This window comes from Hemiscyllium ocellatum, chromosome 3 (assembly GCF_020745735.1).
Source record: "Hemiscyllium ocellatum isolate sHemOce1 chromosome 3, sHemOce1.pat.X.cur, whole genome shotgun sequence".
In the NCBI taxonomy this organism is placed as follows: Eukaryota; Metazoa; Chordata; class Chondrichthyes; order Orectolobiformes; family Hemiscylliidae; genus Hemiscyllium; species Hemiscyllium ocellatum.
In genome coordinates this window covers 145341392-145358925 of record NC_083403.1, presented here as the reverse complement: position 1 = coordinate 145358925, position 17534 = coordinate 145341392, and the positions used below count along the sequence as shown (strand labels likewise).

Below are 17534 nucleotides of genomic sequence, written 5' to 3'. Positions count from 1 at the left end.
ATTCGCACATTCTGTCCCTTCCTTTTCTTCCTGGTAACAATCAATCCCATCATGAACCAGCAATCCTACCTGTTCCTTTACTATTAATTTTATAATCTGCCATGCAACTGGAACCATCTCCTCTTCTATGTGATTTAAATTCCATGGAAGTTTTATTACAACGTAACTGTTCATTTGGACCAAAGGACAGAGGAACTAGTTTTAGTTCACATATTTACCTCAATGTTATTAAAGCTATTGGTCATTATTAACTGTTTATCACCAATTGTTTGACCTAGGAAATACTCTTTTGCTGAGACCTTGGAGTGCAGGTTCATAGTTCCTTGAAAGTGGAGTCGCAGGTAGACAGGATAGCGAAGAAGGCGTTTGGTATGCTTTCCTCTATTGGTCAGAGTATTGAGTTCAGGAGTTGGGAGGTCATGTTGCAGCTGTACAGGACATTGGTTAGGCCATTATTGGAATATTGTGTGCAATTCTGGTCTCCTTCTTATTGGAAAGATGTTGTGAAACTTGAAAGGGTTCAGAAAAGATTTACAAGGATGTTGCCAGGCTTGGAGGATCTGAGCTACAGGCAGAGGCTGAACAGGCTGGGGCTGTTTTCTCTGGAGCGTCGGAGGCTGAGGGGTGACCTTATAGAGGTTTACAAAATTATGAGGGGCATGGACAGGGTAAATAGACAAAGTCTTTTCCCTGGGTCAGAGAGTCCAGAACTAGAGGGCATAAGTTTAGGGTGAGAGGGGAAAGATACAAAAGAGACCTAAGGGGCAACTTTTTCACACAGAGGATGGTACATGTATGGAATGAGCTGCCAGAGGATGTGGTGGAGGCTGGTACAATTGCAACATTTAAGAGGCATTTGGATGGGTATATGAATAGGAAGGGTTTGGAGGGATATGGGCCGGGTGCTGGCACTTGGGACTAGATTGGGTTGGGATATCTGGTCGGCATGGACGGATTGGACCGAAGGGTCTGTTTCCATGCTGTACATCTCTATGACTCCATGACTCTATAATAGCAACAGAAGAGGTTGTATTGTTATTTCTCATTGCATTTTTTCATCCACAAATAACCAGATCAATTCAATCAGAAACAAGTCAGCAGTGAGTGATGATCTGATTAAGCGAAGCATTGTTATGAATTTACTAAATGCTAATACCATTTGGAGAGATTGAACTGCATTCTGGGTCTATTAGGGTTAGGGCCTTTCAGAATAACATGCATGCAGTAGGCTGCATAATCAATTGAGGTAAACATTGAAACTTTTTTATGACCCTGTTTAGCTAAGAATTACTTACTATTTCACATTGAATACTTAATTCTTAATTGACTTTGACAACATGAGTTGATACAAGGTAGAAACCTAATTCAATGATCATCAGGCTGCATGCTTCATGGCATTCAACTGCAAAGATTTAACTGATTAATTACCCAGATCCATAAAGTGAAGGTAACCTCTACACTTTTCCCAAATTTGGAAACATCATTGCTTTCATCTTATTGCTTTCCTTACCGAGGTACTGCAGAGGGATGTCAATCTTCGGTCCAATCACATAGTGGCCCTCCTCTAAGCTGTGTGCAGTCACTGTTGTCCACTGCCTGCATGAATGGATTAGTAATAGATCCTGGTCGGTCAATCCCTCTATATATTCCCCTGAAAAAGAATCCAAAGAACACATGTAAATGGATTCTGATAGAATATCCAAAGACTTGTTTAAATTTCAGGTTATTATTCAATTTAGAGCTAAATGTTTAATGAAAGCATTAGTGATATATTAAGTGAGTTGGGATTTTACGTGATTTAAATGATGCATTATGGCACAAATAGGATGAAAGGGAGACAGAACTACAAACAGTGTAAGACAAGGACAGATGTCCTGACAGATTTGGTAAGGCTGAAGCGTACTCAAGAGAGTTTAGAAGATGCCACACACCATAAGAATGTCATCAATCATGGCAATGAAATCTAGACAAATACAATCAGTATTGTAGCTTTGTGTCCCTCTTAAAGCAACTGTTATCATGTTGCAGGAAGAAAAGCAATAAAATCAGCAGAACTGACCATTGCTATGCAGTAAGAACAAATACGAACCAGGAGCAGGAGTAGGCAAAGTGGCCCATTGACCCTGCTCCACTATTCAATCAGATCATGGCTGATCTTTTCATAGTCTCAACTTCACATACCCGTCTGCTCACGATCACCCTTAACTCCTTTACTGTTCAACATTTTGTCTTTGCCTTAAAATCATTTAACAAGGCAGCCTCAACAGTTTCACAGGGCAGGGAATTCCACAGATTTACAACACCTTTGGTGAAGAAGTTCCTCCTCATCTCAGTTCTAAATCTGCTCCCCCTTATTTTGAGGCAATGCCTCCTAGTTCTAGTTTCACCTGTCAGTGGAAACAAACTCCCTGCTTCTATCTTATCTATTCCCGTCATAATTTTATGTTTTTATGTGAACTCCCTTTCTTCTAAATTCCAATGAACATAGTCCCAGTCTACTTAAAATCTCCTCATAAGCCAACCCTCTCAACTCCAGAATCAACTTAGTGAACTCCCCTGCACCCCCTCCAGTGCCAAACATCCTTTCACAAGTACGGAAACCAAAACTGTACACAGTAAATTAGGTAGCAACGTCTGAACTTGTGCAGCCAAATGTGTAACTCAGGAAGTTGCTGTTTATTGTATCTTGACCTTTCACAAATTTTCACGCCACCAAAAGAATTAAAACAAATTTAAAAATTAACATATTTATTGGAGAGTGAGAAACCAAAGACAGCAGAGCACAGCACAAGGCTGAAGAAGAAAGCAAATACTCTTTTTAGATTAGATTCCCTACAGTGTGGAACCAGGCCCTTCGGCCCAACTAGTCCACACCGACCCTCAGAAGAGAAACCCACAAAGACCCATTTCCCTCTGACTAATGCATCTAACAATATGGGCAATTTAGCATGGCCAGTTCACCTAACCTGCACATCTTTGGACTGTAAGAGGAAACCGGAGCAAACCCATGCAGACACGGGAAGAATGTGCAAACCACACAGACAGTCGTCCGAGGCTGGAATCAAACCTGGGACCCTGGTGCTGTGAGGCAGCAGTGCTAACCACTGAGCCACCATGCCACCCTTAGTGAAACTCGGAGTGCTATCGATTCAATAAAGCATGCACAGGAGGAGGTCAACAAGTATGAACTGGAGTTTAAATTTTAAGAATTCTACATGACATTGTAATGGGTTCTTGATCTTTCTAAAACTGTCAGGGCAGACATTGATCTCTCTGCACCTTCTCTGTAGCTGTAACACTGTTCTTCTACCCTGATGCACTTGGTATGGTATGACCTGCCTGTATAATATACAAAACAACGCCTTTCACTGTACCTCGGTACATGTGACAATACATCAACCTCAGGTTGATTTGGGGATTCATGTGGAAGGTTTGAGTGATAAGGAGAGTGTGTATAGGCTGGAACGTTTGTCTCTAGAGCATAGGAGGCTGAGGGGTGACCTTATAGAGGTTTATAAAATCATGAGGGGCATAGATAAGGTGAATAGCCAAGGTTTATTTCCCAAGATAGGGGAGTCTGAAACTAGAGGGCATAGGTTTAAGGTAAAATGGGAAAGATTTAAAAGATAACTTTTTACATAGAGGGTGGTGCGTATATAGAACAAGCTTCCAGAGTCAGTGGTAGATGCAGATACAATTACAACATTTAAAAGACATTTGGGCAGGCACATGGATAGGAAAGGTTTCAGGGGATATGGGCCAAATGCAGTGAAATAGGACGAGTTCCATTTGGAAAACCTGGTTGACATGGTCGAGTTGGGCCAAAGGGACTATTTCCATGTGGTATGACTCTATGACTCATTAAAACAGATGAAGGATTGGAAGTTGTTGCACGTAGCTACTGGTCACTCACTAACCATACCAAATAACATCAGATGTTAGCCTTTCAGATGTAAGTGTATTTTCAGTGATATGAACTAGTCATAAAAACTGGTATACAAACTTTCTAGTTTGAAAATGTCCTTTTACCTGTGTGGAGTCACATTCCTTTAGACCTTAAATATCATTGGACATTTTTATTTGACTTATTACTGTCTTATTTATCTTGACTCTTTCTTTCTTAACTTCGTCTTTCTTTCTTTTGTTTTGTTTTACTTTCTGGGCATGCTGTTACATTGAATTAAATATTATAACTTACAGTTTCTCATTTAGAGCTTGTGGATCACATTTTAACCTATTCACTTGTGGAGAGTGAATTCAAGCCCTCAATGAGGACTCTTCAATCTCATTGATTTGTGAGACAAGCCTATTCATATTGACCCAGAACCCTGAAGAGGGCAAATACTGAAATGACTAATTATTCTAAGTTGCAGCACAATGCTCATGAAATGTCTGTGGACAGGAATATCAGTAATGAAGGACAAGTATCATTCCTCTGTTGCTTACTGTGGAATCTAGGTCAATAATTGCTGTATTTATGGTTGCTACGACACAGTGTAAACCCTTCTGCTAATTTAAAAGATGCACACAGAAAAGCTCACCTCGTATCATAATCTTTTAAATATGAATGACAAAGAACTACCAAATTCCCTCAATGTAAAGAAAAATTAACAATTTATTCTTTAACTCTAAGAAACACAAAAACATTAAACAACATCTATTGGCATGGTAATCCTCTTTTGTCTGGTCAATTTGCCTACCTCCCACTCTATAACAATATACTGATCTGATAAAACCCCTTGGTATCGTCATCTGTACTTTACTGGGTTCCTTCAGTCTTCTGCTTCATAAATTTCATATGAAAACGTACCTTTCAGAGGAGAGGCTCTGCAAACCGTATTTCGTTGGTGCTTTTTGCTGCATTGGCTAACTGTTCAAAATGCCCAAGTTTATATACTCAAAACATCGGACTGTATCATTGGTTTGATGTCTTCAAAACATTAACATTCAAATTCAATTGGACTTTGGTATCTTGGGGCATAATTTAAACTAATTGGCTAAATTCCAATTTGTTGTGTACCATGGCAACTCAGCTCCAGCTATCTGTTTTCACAACCAAATGTTACATTTTTAATTTTTTCAGCACACTCTGTGCCTCTCTAGCTACATGCCAGCTTCCACTCTCTCAAAGTACAGTACACACCTACACCTTCATAATACCTCTTCCCTTAAGAAAACAAATGAACCATCATCATGAAAAGATGGCTTCTTTTTTTTCTCTATTCCTTAATCATATTACCATGACATACATATGACTTTCACCTAAGTTCATATTAATTTCTCCCCTCATATATATATAACATTGAATAGATACCAATCTCATCTATATTTTATCAGTTATATCCGCGATCCCACATCTACTATTACATTCTTATGACCTGCAACATGTACGACCTGCAAATTCTAAATCTGCAACATTAGACTCCAATGAAATAGTCTCGTATTCTTGTACTTAAAGCGTTCCAAATATATAAGAGGATTGTGATCTGTGTACACAACCATCTCTGACACTTTGTTTATGACACACACATTAAAATGTTGTAAGGCCAGTACCAAATGCAATAGTTCTTTTTCGATCGCACAGTATTTTCTCTGCTTGGTGTTGAGTTTCTTTGAAAAGTAGCCGACTGGCAGTTCAATTCTATCATAATCTTCCTGTAACAGTACAGCTCCAACTCCTATGTCACTAGCATCATGGCAACCTTGAGAGGTTTCTAAAAGTTTGGTGTAGCTAAAACTGGTGCGGTGATTAATATTGCTTTTAAACTGTTGAATGCCTCCTGGCATTGTTCTATCCACTGAAACTTTGTGTTCTTCTTCAGCAAATTGGTTAATGGTGCTAAAGGTTGGAACAAACTTCCGATAGAATCCACTTAGTCCTAAAAATCGAAGCACTTCTCTCTTCGAGGTTGGTCATGGAAATTCCTCGATGGCCTTCGTCTTTGCATTCTACGGGGTCAACCTTCCATGACTAATGTTATGTCCCAAGAACACCACTTCTGCTTTCACAAATTCAGTTTTGTTTATGTTTATAAGCAGTTTTGCTTCTCTTAATCAGTCAAAGAGCTCTGCCAACTGTACCATATGATCTTTCCAGGACTCACTAAAGATCACTACATTGTTAAACAGACTGCACAGTTTGTTAACCCAACCACAACTCTGTTCATGAGGCTTTGGAATGTGGTGCATGTGTTCTTCATTCCAAAGGGCTCACTTTTAATTCATATAGCCCCTCTGGGGTTACAAAATGCAGAAATTCCTTTCACCCTCTCTGATAAACATACCTGTCAATAACCACGTGGTAAGACGAACTTTTGGCTTGTCCAACTTTCTCGATAAAATCCTCCAATCTCGGGATTATGTATGAGTTTGATTTCCTCACAGCGTTGACCTTCCGATAATCCATGCAAAATTGTTGAGTTCCATCAGTTTTGGGAACCAAGATGACTGGCGAACTCCACTCACTCTGACTTGGTTTGATGATATCTTCGTTGAGCATGGCCACCACTTCCTTCTGGCTTTGACAGGTGTTGTTTGATTTGAACAGTATTCCCTATGTCTCTGTCATGCACAATAGCATTAGTCTTCCATATCTTATTCCTACATATGTCTTCATATTGCTGTAACAAACCTTTCAACTGCATTTTTTGCTCATGAGGCAGATAGTTTACTCCCTTATCCCATTCCTCAAGAACTTCCTCATTGTTTAACTTATTTTGAGACACATCAAATTCCACATCATCTGGATTTGATTCCTCACTCTGCAGGGCAGTAACTTCCACATGTTTCTCCAGTTTTTTCAGATAATAACCCTCAGGAATAACCTCTGTTTCCTTTTCAGAGTACGCATCAACATATACATATTTTATTGTCTCGTCTTTCTGTGGCTAGCCAATTAGCCTTTCAGGGCTAAACACCTTTGTCTGACCGTCTGCCTGTTCAGGTTTTTCCTGCACCATTACATCAAACAGGGTACCGCTAACTGAACCTCAACTTCAGCATGGGGGGCATAGCTTTAAGTTGAAGGGTTTTAGAGACAAGATAGATGTCAGAGGTAGTTTCTTTACTCAGAGTAGTAGGGGCATGGAATGCAATGCCTGCAGCAGTTACACACTTGCCAATTTTAAGGGCATTTAAATGGCCATTGGATAGACATATGGATGAAAATGGAATAGTGTAAGTTGGATGGGGTTTCAGATTGGTTTCACAGATCGGTGCAACATAGAGAGCCAAAGGGCCTGTACTGCACTGTAATGTTCTTTGTTCTGTAACTCCTTCATCTTTCTCTTTAGTTTTTGCTTCGTGCTGTGACTTATGATAGTGGGATCTTGTTACCACACAGTCTGGGAAAATACCAGGATATTTTTCTTTTAACTTCTCAGTTTCCTCGTCTTCCTTGGGCTTTTCCACAACAAGGGATGTCACTCGCACCTTGGACCCTGCTAAATTGTTCCCAAGAACAATCTGGATTCCTGTAACTGACATTCTGTCAATCACTCCCACTGTTTCTTTCACAGTCTTGAGCTGGCACTCCAACCGCAGCACAGTGGCTCAGTGATTAGCACTGCTGCCTCTCAGCACCAGGGGGACTGTCCATGTGGAGTTTGCACATTCTCCCTGTATTTGCGTGGGTTTCCTCTGGGTGCTCTAGTTTCCTCCCACAATCCAAAGATGTGCAGATTAGGAGCATTAGTCAGGGGTAAATGATGGGTAGGGGAATAGCTCTGGGTGGGTTACTCTTCAGAGTGTCGGTCTACTTTTTTCCATACTGTAGGGATTCTAATCTAAAAAGATCTGATCTTACATAGGTGAATGCTGAATTTCAGACCATCTGTTCCATAAATTACCACTCTCTCGGATAACAGGATGGAAAGAGTGCAAATCTGTTCATTACTGACTATGAGAGAGTGGTTAGATCCTGTATCTCTCAAAATTATAACTTCTTGCCCTTCTTCCCTTGTTCTTTCTGAGTAAACTTTACCCACAGCGGCGAACTCTTTATAGAGATCAGGCACCAATTCCTTGCCCCTGCCTAGACTGTGCACTACCCTGCAGCTCCTTGACTTTTCTTAGCGTCTCCTCTACTACCTTCACTAATGCCACTGGCTTAACTTCTTTTACCACAGCTTTTCTCACAGTGCCTTTCTTTAATGACCAGCACTATGATTTTTTGTGTCCCACTTTACCACAATGGAAACACCTGAGACCTTTCACCTCCTTTCCACCCTCTTGGGCTTCTTTTTTAACCTGTAGTGAACTCATACCTGTGTTTCATAGTATAGGATCTCCTCCTCCAAGTTCTACCGCTCAAAGGATGAAATTTTTGCCGGAAGCTTATCTTAAGCACCAACATGTATTCATCGGCGAATTCTGCTGCTCTTCTCACTTCCTGAGTTTCTGTTCCTCCGTGTGAATTCTTACCAACTCTGGAAATGAGTTTTTAAACTCCTCTAGCAGAATAATCTCTCTTAGAGACTCATAGATCTTAACTATCTTTAAGGCCTGCACCCATCTATCAAAATGACTATGTTAAATTCTTTTGAACTCAACATAGGTCTGACCCTTTTCCTTCTTTGTGTTTCTGAACCGCTGTCTATATGCTTCTGGTACCAATTCATAAGCACTCAAAACAGTCTGTTTGACCTCTTCATAATCTCCTGACTCTTCATCTGACAGCACTGCAAATACCTCACTAACTCTGCTCACCAGTTTAGTCTGAACTAGAATTACCCACAAGTCCTCTGATTACCTCAACTGCCTAGACAAGTGAAATAAAGAAGGCTTCTTCATCTTTCTCATCAAAATTTAGCAGAATTCTGACATATTTGGATATATAACTACCTTCTCTTTTAATCTTCACCTTGTTAACTTGACTTTGCTGACAAAAGTCATAACTTGTGAAGCTCAAATTCTCTCTCCCTTTCTTTCTCTCTTTCTCTCTCTTTGCTCAGCTAATAACCTTCTCTCTTTCTTTTTACTCTCTCTCTCTCTTTTTCTTCCTCTCTCCCTTTGTTTATCTTCTAACTCCATTTTCCTCAATTGTAATTTGGTTTTTCTAACTCTACTGCATGTGTCTGTTTCTCTGACTTGAGTATTTCCCTTACAATTTCAGCTTTACTTCTGTCCTTGGTTAAACCCAATTCTAACCCTATTTGCTCATTCTAAAAGTAAGATCTTTTTCTTTTTTTCTAAACTTTCTTGGCAAATTTGGGAATCATCTTCAAACCCCAGAACCTCTTCAGCAATTTTAAGAACCATTCTCTTACTTTTAATTTAATCAACCACAAGTCACCGAAATTAAACGAATAGTCTTACCTGTGTTTTATTTTAGGATCTAGGGCACTAACCTGCAAATGTTTAAATCTACTAGGTTTTGTTTTGTACCCCAAACCTATTCAAATCTGTCCAAATCTCAGACTGGATCTGTAAGTGGTTCAAATCACGGATACTGCCGGGAAGGGTAAGTTTTCCCACTTAAAAAGGGACTTACCTCGGGAGTCGGCCTCCATTTTGACAGAGCGGCGAGGAGAGAAGGTGGAGTGAAGCGAGGGCTGCCGAGAAGGGAAGGGCTTAATTTATATTTGGGCAGTGGCTATCCCCCTCCCGCCCCCTCCTCTAACTGAAAAAAAAGACTCTGTAAGGTAAGGCTTTTATTTTTTCTTTATCTTTCTTTTTCATATATTTAAGTGCATTGTTTGGTTTTAGTTAGTTCACATAAAGCTCAGCTTACAATGGTAGGGGACCTCAGACCCGTGGTATGTACCCCTTGCTTGTTGTGGGAGCTTAGGAACGTGTCTGACATTCCTGACTCTTACACTTGCAAGAAGTGTGTCCAGTTGCAGCTGTTGTTTGACCGCATGACGGCTCTGAAGCTGCGGATGGACTCACTGTGGAGCATCCGCGAGGCTGAGGAGGTCGTGGATAGCACGTTTAGTGAACTGGTCACACGACAGGTTAGGATTGCTGAGGGAGACAGTGAATGGGTGACCAAACGGCAGAGAAAGAGTAGGAAGGCAGTGCAGGTGTCCCCTGCGGTCATCTCCCTCCAAAACAGCTATACCGTATTGGACACTGTTGGGGGAGATGGTTCACCAGGGGAGGGCAGCAGTTGTCAAGATCATGGCACTGTGGCGGGCCCTGCTGTTCAGAAGGGGGGGAGAAAGACTCGTAGGGCCATAGTCATAGGGGGTTCTATTGTAAGGGGAGTAGATAGGCAGTTCTGTGGCCGAAAACGGGACTCCTGGATGGTATATTACCTCCCAGGTGCTCTGGTCAGGGACGTCACTGATCGGCTGCAGAGCATTCTGAAAGGGGAGGGTGAACAGCCAGTTGTCTTGGTGCATATAGACACCAACAATACCAGGAGAAAGCGAGATGAGGTCCTGAAAGAAGAATTCAGGAAGCTAGGAGAGAAGTTAAAGAGAAGGACCTCAAAGGTAGTGATCTCGGGATTACTACCAGTGCCATGTGCTAGCCAGCGTAGAAATGAAAAAATAGGCAGGATGAACACATGGCTTGAGAGATGGTCATTGAGTCATAGAGTCATAGGGATGTACAACATGGAAACAGACCGTTCGATCCAACCCGTCCATGCCAACCAGATATCCCAACCCAATCTAGTCCCACCTGCCAGCACCTGGCCCATATCCCTCCAAACCCTTCCTATTCATATACCCATCCAAATGCCTCTTAAATGTTGCAATTGTACCAGCCTCCACCACTTCCTCTGGCAGCTCATTCCATACACGTACCACCCTCTGCATGAAAAAGTTGCCCCTGAGGTCTTTTTTATATCTTTCCCCTCTCACCCTAAACCTATGCCCTCTAGTTCTGGACACCCCGTGCCCAGGGAAAAGACTTTGTCTATTTATCCTATCCATGCCCCATATAATTTTGTAAACCTCTATAAGGTCACCCCTCAGCCTCCGCTCCAGGAAAACAGCCCCAGCCTGTTCAGCCTCTCCCTGTAGTTCTTCTTAAACAGTGACACCACGTTAGTCAACCTCCAGTCTTTCGGCACCTCACCTGTGACTATCGATGATACAAATATCTCAGCAAAAGGCTCAGCAATCACTTCTCTAGCTTCCCAAAGAGTTCTCGGGTACACCTGATCAGGTCCTGGGGGTTTATCCACCTTTAACCGTTTCAAGACATCCAGCATTTTCCCCTCTGTAGTCTGGACATTTTGCAAGATGTCACCATCTATTTCCCTGTAATCTATATCTTCCATATCCTTTTCCACAGTAAATACTGATGCAAAATATTCATTTGGTATCTCCCCCATTTTCTGTGGCTCCACACAAAGGCCGCTTTGCTGATCTTTGAGGGGCCCTATTCTCTCCCTAGTTATCCTTTTGTCCTTAATATATTTGTAAAACCCCTTTGGATTCTCCTTAATTCTATTTGCCAAAGCTATCTCATGTCCCAGTTTTGCCCTCCTGATTTCCCTTTTAAGTATACTCCTACTTTCTTTATACTCTTCTAAGGATTCACTCAATCTTTCCTGTCTATACCTGATATATGCTTCCTTCTTTTTCTTAACCAAACCCTCAATCTCTTTAGTCATCCAGCATTCCCTATACCTACCAGCCTTCCCTTTCACCCTGACAGGAATATACTTTCTCTGGATTCTTGTTATCTCATTACTAAAGGCTTCCCATTTTCAAGCCGTCCCTTTACTTGCAAACATCTGCCTCCACTCAGCTTTCAAATGTTCTTGCTTAATACCGTCAAAATTGGCCTTTCGCCAATTTAGTACTTCAACTTTTAGATCTGGTCTATCCTTTTCCATCACTATTTTAAAATGAATAGAATTATGGACGCTGGCCCCAAAATGCTCCCCCACTGACATCTCAGTCACCTGCCCTACCTTATTTCCCAAGAGGAGGTCAGGTTTTGCACCTTCTCTAGTAGGTACATCCACATACTGAATCAGAAAATTGTCTTGCACGCACTTAACAAATTCCTCTCCATCTAAACCTTTAACACTATGGCAGTCCCAGTCGATGTTTGGAAATTTAAAATCCCCTACCATAACTACCCTATTATTCTTACAGATAGCTGAGATGTCCTTCCAAGTTTGTTTCTCAATTTCCCTCTGACTAATAGGGGTCTATAATACAATCCCAGTAAGGTGATCATCCCTTTCTTATTTCTCAGTTCCACGAAAATAACTTCCCTGGATGTATTTCCGGGAATATCCTCCCTCAGCACAGCTGTAATGCTATCTCTTATCAAAAATGCCACTCCCCTGGTTCAGGTTTGTTGGACATTGGGACCAGTTCTGGGGAAGGTGTGACTTTTACAAAATGGATGGTCTATATCTGAACCAGACTGGAACCAATGTCCTTGGGAGAGTTTTTCCTTCTGCTGTGGGGGAGTTTTTAAACTAATGTGGCAGGGGACTGGGGACCAGAAGAGAAAACAAGTAGGCAGTGAGGTGGAGACTGGAGACAGTAAGAATTATGAAGATGGTATTAATAAAGGGAAGAGTAGGCAGAGAGCAGATGAGTACAAAAAAATTGGTGGCACGAAATGCATCTACTTTAATGCAAGGAGTATAGTGTGTAAGGCAGATGAACTTAGGGGCTTGGATTGGTGCCTGGGAGTATGATGTTACTGCAATCACAGAGACTTGTTTGAAGGAAGGGCATGATGATTGGCAATTAAATGTTCCAGGATAGATGCTTCAGGCAGGACAGGGAGGGAAGTAAAAGAGGGGTGGGAGTAGCATTGCTGGCTAAGGACGATATCACGGCTGTGCTAAAGGAGGACACTATGGTGGTGTTGGGTAGTGAGGCATTATGGGTGGAGCTGAGAAATAAGAAGGGTGCAGTTACATTGTTGGGGCTGTATCACAGACCTCCCAACAGTGAGCGTGAGGTAGAAGAACAAATAGGGAAACAGATTATGGAAAGATATAGAGGCAACAGGGTAGTGGCGATGGGAGATTTTAATTTTCCCAACATTGACTGGGATACACTGAGTGTCAGAGGTCTGGATGGGCCAGAATTTGTAAAAAGTGTCCAGGAGAGTTTTCTAGAGCAGTATGTCAATAGTCCGACAAGGGAAGGGGCCATATTGGACCTGGTACTGGGGAATGAGGCAGGACAGGTGGTAGAAATTGCTGTAGGGAATTTCTTTGAGAACAGTGAGCACCATTCTGTAAGTTTGTGGGCAGCACGGTGGCACAGTGGTTAGCACTGCTGCCTCACAGCGCCTGAGACCCGGGTTCAATTCCCAACTCAGGCGACAGACTGTGTGGAGTTTGCACGTTCTCCCCGTGTCTGCGTGGGTTTCCTCCGGGTGCTCCGGTTTCCTCCCACAGTCCAAAATTGTGCGGGTCAGGTGAATTGACCATTCTAAATTGCCCGTAGTGTTAGGTAAGGGGTAAATGTAGGGGTATGGGTGGGTTGCGCTTCGGCGGGTCGGTGTGGACTTGTTGGGCCGAAGGGCCTGTTTCCACACTGTAAGTAATCTAGTAATCTAATCTAAAGAATACTCATAAAGATGAGAGTGGTCCTAAGGGAAGAGTACTGAACTGGGCCAAGGTCAATTATGTCAAAATTAGCCAGGAGCTCAGAAATGTGGATTGGACACAGCTATTTGAAGGGAAGTCCACATTTGAGATGTGGGAGGCTTTCAAAGATCGTGCAGGATAGGCATGTCCCATTGAAGGCAAAGGATAGGAAGGGCAAAATTCATGAACCATGGATGACAGGAGAAAAGCCAAGAGGAAAAGGGAAGCGTACATAAGGTCTAGGCAGCTAAGAACAGAACAGGCCCTGGAGGAATATCGGGAGAGTAGGACCAATCTTAAACGAAAAATCAAGCAGGCTTAAAAGGGGTCATGAAATAGCTTTAGTGAGCAGAATGAAGGACAATCCAAAAGCATTTTATTCTTATATAAGAAACAAGCAGGTAACTAGAGAAAGGATTGGTCCACTAAAAGATATTGAAGGAAGGCTGAGTATCGAACCTGAGAAAATGGGTGAGATTCTGAATGATTACTTTGCATCAGTGTTCACTGAGGAGAGGAACATGATGAATCTTGAGATTAGGAATAGAAGTTGACATAAGTGGGGAAGATGTGTTGGTAGGCTAGAGGTTATTAAGGTAGACAAATCCCCAAGACTGGATGGGATCTATCCCAGGTTGCTCAGGGATCCTTAAATACAGGGGAAGTGCAGGATGACTGGAGGGTTGCTCATATTGACCCCCTGTGCAAGAAGGGTAGTACGGAGTCTGGGTAACTCCAGACCATTGAGCCTGATGTCGGTGGTGGGAGAGTTGCTGGAGAAGATACTGAGGGATAAGATCTATTTATATTTAGAAAAGAATGGGCTTATCAGTGATACGTAACATGGTTTTGTGCGGGGGAGATTGTGTCTTACCAACGTAATAGAGTTCTTCGAGGAAGTGACCAAGTTGATAGATGAAGGAAGGGCTGTTGATGTCATATACATGGACTTTAGCAAAATGTTTGATAAGGTTCCCCATGGTAAACTAATGGAGAAACTGAAGTAACATGGTGTGCAGGGTGTTCTAGCTAGGTGGATAAAGAACTGGTTGAGCAACAGGAGACAGAGAGTAGTAGTTGAAGGGAGTTTCTCGAAATGGAGAAAGGTGACCAGTGGTGTTCCACAGGGATCAGTGCTGGGGCCACTGTTGTTTGTAATATACATAAATGATCTGGAAGAGGGCACTGTTGGTATGATCAGTAAGTTTGCAGATGACTCAAAGATTGGTATAGTAGAAAGCATAGGGGACTGTCAAAGAATACAGGAGGATATAGATAGACTGGAGAGTTGGGCGGAAAAGTGGCAGCTGAATTTCAATCCAGACAAATGTGAGGTGATGCATTTAGGCAAGACTAATTCTAGAGGAAATTATACAATGAATGGAAGAGTCTTGGGAAAAGTTGATGAGCAGAGAGATCTCGGAGATCAGGTCCATTGTACCCTGAAGGTTGCTGCACAGGTGGATAGAGTGGTCAAGAAGGCATATGGTATGTTTGTCTTCATCGGACGGGGTATTGAGTATAAGAACTGGCAGGTCATGTAAAAATTGTACAAGACATTGGTTCGGCCGCATTTAGAATACTGTGTACAGTTCTGGTTGCCACATTACCAAAAGGATGTGGACGTTTTGGAGAGGGTGCAGAGAAGGTTTAGGAGGATGTTGCCTGGTATGGAAGGTGCAAGCTATGAAGAGAGGTTGAGTAGGTTAGGTTTATTTTCATTGGAAATAAGGAGATTGAGGGGGGACCTGATTGAGGTTTATAAAATCATGAAGGATATAGACAGGGTGAATAGAGACAAGCTTTTTCCCAGGGTGAAGGATTCAATAACGAGAGGTCGCGATTTCAAGGTGAGAGGTGGAAAGTTTATGGGGGATGCATGTGGCAAGTATTTTACACAGAGGGTGGTAGGTGCCTGGAAGGCGTTGCCAGCAGAGGTGGTAGAGGCAGGTACGGTAGATTCATTTAAGATGCATCTGGATAAATGCATGAGTAGGTGGGGAGTAGAGGGACTCAGATGCTTAGGAATTGACCAATAGGTTCAGACAGTGGATTTGGATTGGCTCAGGCTTGGAGGGCCGAAGGGCCTGTTCCTGGGCTGTGAATTATCTTTGTTCTTTCTTTGTTTTATGAGCCCCCAAACTGTTACGATACCGGGTAAGCACTTCAGCTAATTTAAACCATGCACACAGAAAACCCCCTAATTAAGTTTAACAACAAAAAAATCAAATTTCAAAATGAGCCACTTGTCACTTTTCCCTTGGTTTCTTCATCTATACTTTCCTGGTTTCTTCGGTCTCCTGCTTTATAAATTTCATATGAAAAGGTACCTTTCAGAGAGAGGTTCTGCAGGTTGAATTTCATTGATTCTCTTTATTATTCTGGGTAACTGTTCAAAAATCCCCTGTTTTATATACCCTACAACATCAGACCATCTCATTGGTTGATATCATCAAACATTAAAATCCAAATTCGATTGGATTTTGGTATCTTGGGGCATAATTTAAACTGATCGGCTGAACTCTAGTTTGTTGTGTACCATGGCAACTCATCTCCAGCTATCTGTTTCACAACTAAATGTTACATTTTACATTTTTTTCTGCACACTCTGCACCTCTCTAGGTCCGTACCAGCTTCCACCCTCTCTTAAACATACACTACACCTACACCTTCATAACATGGTGTTGCACTTGATAAATAACATTATATTTCCGCTGTTACTTTTGTGTGAAGTTGGTGTAAATGGACATCCTTCGGAAATGTGAATCTACCAACCCAGATGGTGAGAGGTAACAGTTGGAATTTAATGTGGCTAACAGGAGGGCTCGCCCACTGCTTACAGACCTGGCCCCAGTGCAACATGCCTCTTATCAGAAGGGACACCATATTATTTGGAGCTAGTACAATTACAGCATTTGAATGGCAGCTGGATAGGTATATGAATGGGAAGGGTTTAGAGGGGTATAGGCCAAGTGCTGGACTAGATTAGATTAGGATATCTGAATAGCATGGATGAGTTGGACCAAAGGGTCTGTTTCTGTGCTGTACATCTCTATGACTCTATGACATACTGCCAAACCATGCTGCATGTTCCATGGCAAAGCCTTGACCAACAGCTATTAATGTACTTGGTCTGAGGCTATTTAGGTAGATAGGATTGACAGTTAATGATTCAGCAGCATCTCCATGCCAATCTAGTCCAACTAATCAGCACCTTCTCCTTATTGTGGACAAATTGGTGTTCCCTTTTAAATTTTGTTCTTTTATATTCTTTCAATCCTTGGATAAGCACATGCATGATGCTGGGATAATGTAGGGGGATGGGTTTAGATTGGTTCACAGGTTGGCGCAACATCAAGTGCCAAAGGGCCTGTTCTGTGCTGCATTGTTCTATGCTCTATGTCCCAGTGCTGATAAATGCAAGACAGAGAAGTCCATTTAAAAAAGCACCACTACCTATTTAAAGAAGAAAAACTGACAACTCTCAGATGCATTTGAACAAGAGTGTGACTATTGAGGAACACCAATTATGATATTGGTGTCCATCCACTCCTTCAGTTAGAATCCAAAGACCATCAGCTCAAACCAACATACTTCCACTACATAGCACCTAGAGCTCTAATCACTCACATTTGGATTAGATCAGACATAATTTGGAATGGAATAGGAATAATTGTCACATCAAGTTGCAGACAGGCCAGTATTTCTTCAGTTCAAATAACTAAGAAATCAGAAATTCTGTACATCAACCTAATTCCATTCCACTCATCAGCTGCTTGATCATATACAGTCCAACTGTGTGTAACAAATGGGTCATTATGACCCAAAGCTGAGGTTTAAATCTGATCTCAAATTCCACTGCCAAGATTGCCCATTTCTGCAACTGCTTCCATTTCCACCATGAAATCACACATGTTGCTTTCAAATTCTCTGTCACAACTTCCTTAGTTCCTGAGTGAATTTTATCAAACAACTTGCTAATCTCCAAAGCAATTGATTCTGAACCCTACCTCCT

At 41.9% G+C, this 17534-nt stretch overlaps 1 protein-coding gene across 1 annotated transcript in view; it reads right to left on the bottom strand.

The window, feature by feature from the left end:
- gareml (GRB2 associated, regulator of MAPK1-like) overlaps nucleotides 1-17534 on the bottom strand; it is a 286660-nt gene that overhangs the window by 198129 nt on the left and 70997 nt on the right. The window contains exon 2 of the mRNA XM_060822069.1: nucleotides 1511-1651. Coding sequence (XP_060678052.1) covers nucleotides 1511-1651 — 141 coding nt within the window. The remainder of the gene's footprint in view (nucleotides 1-1510; nucleotides 1652-17534) is intronic.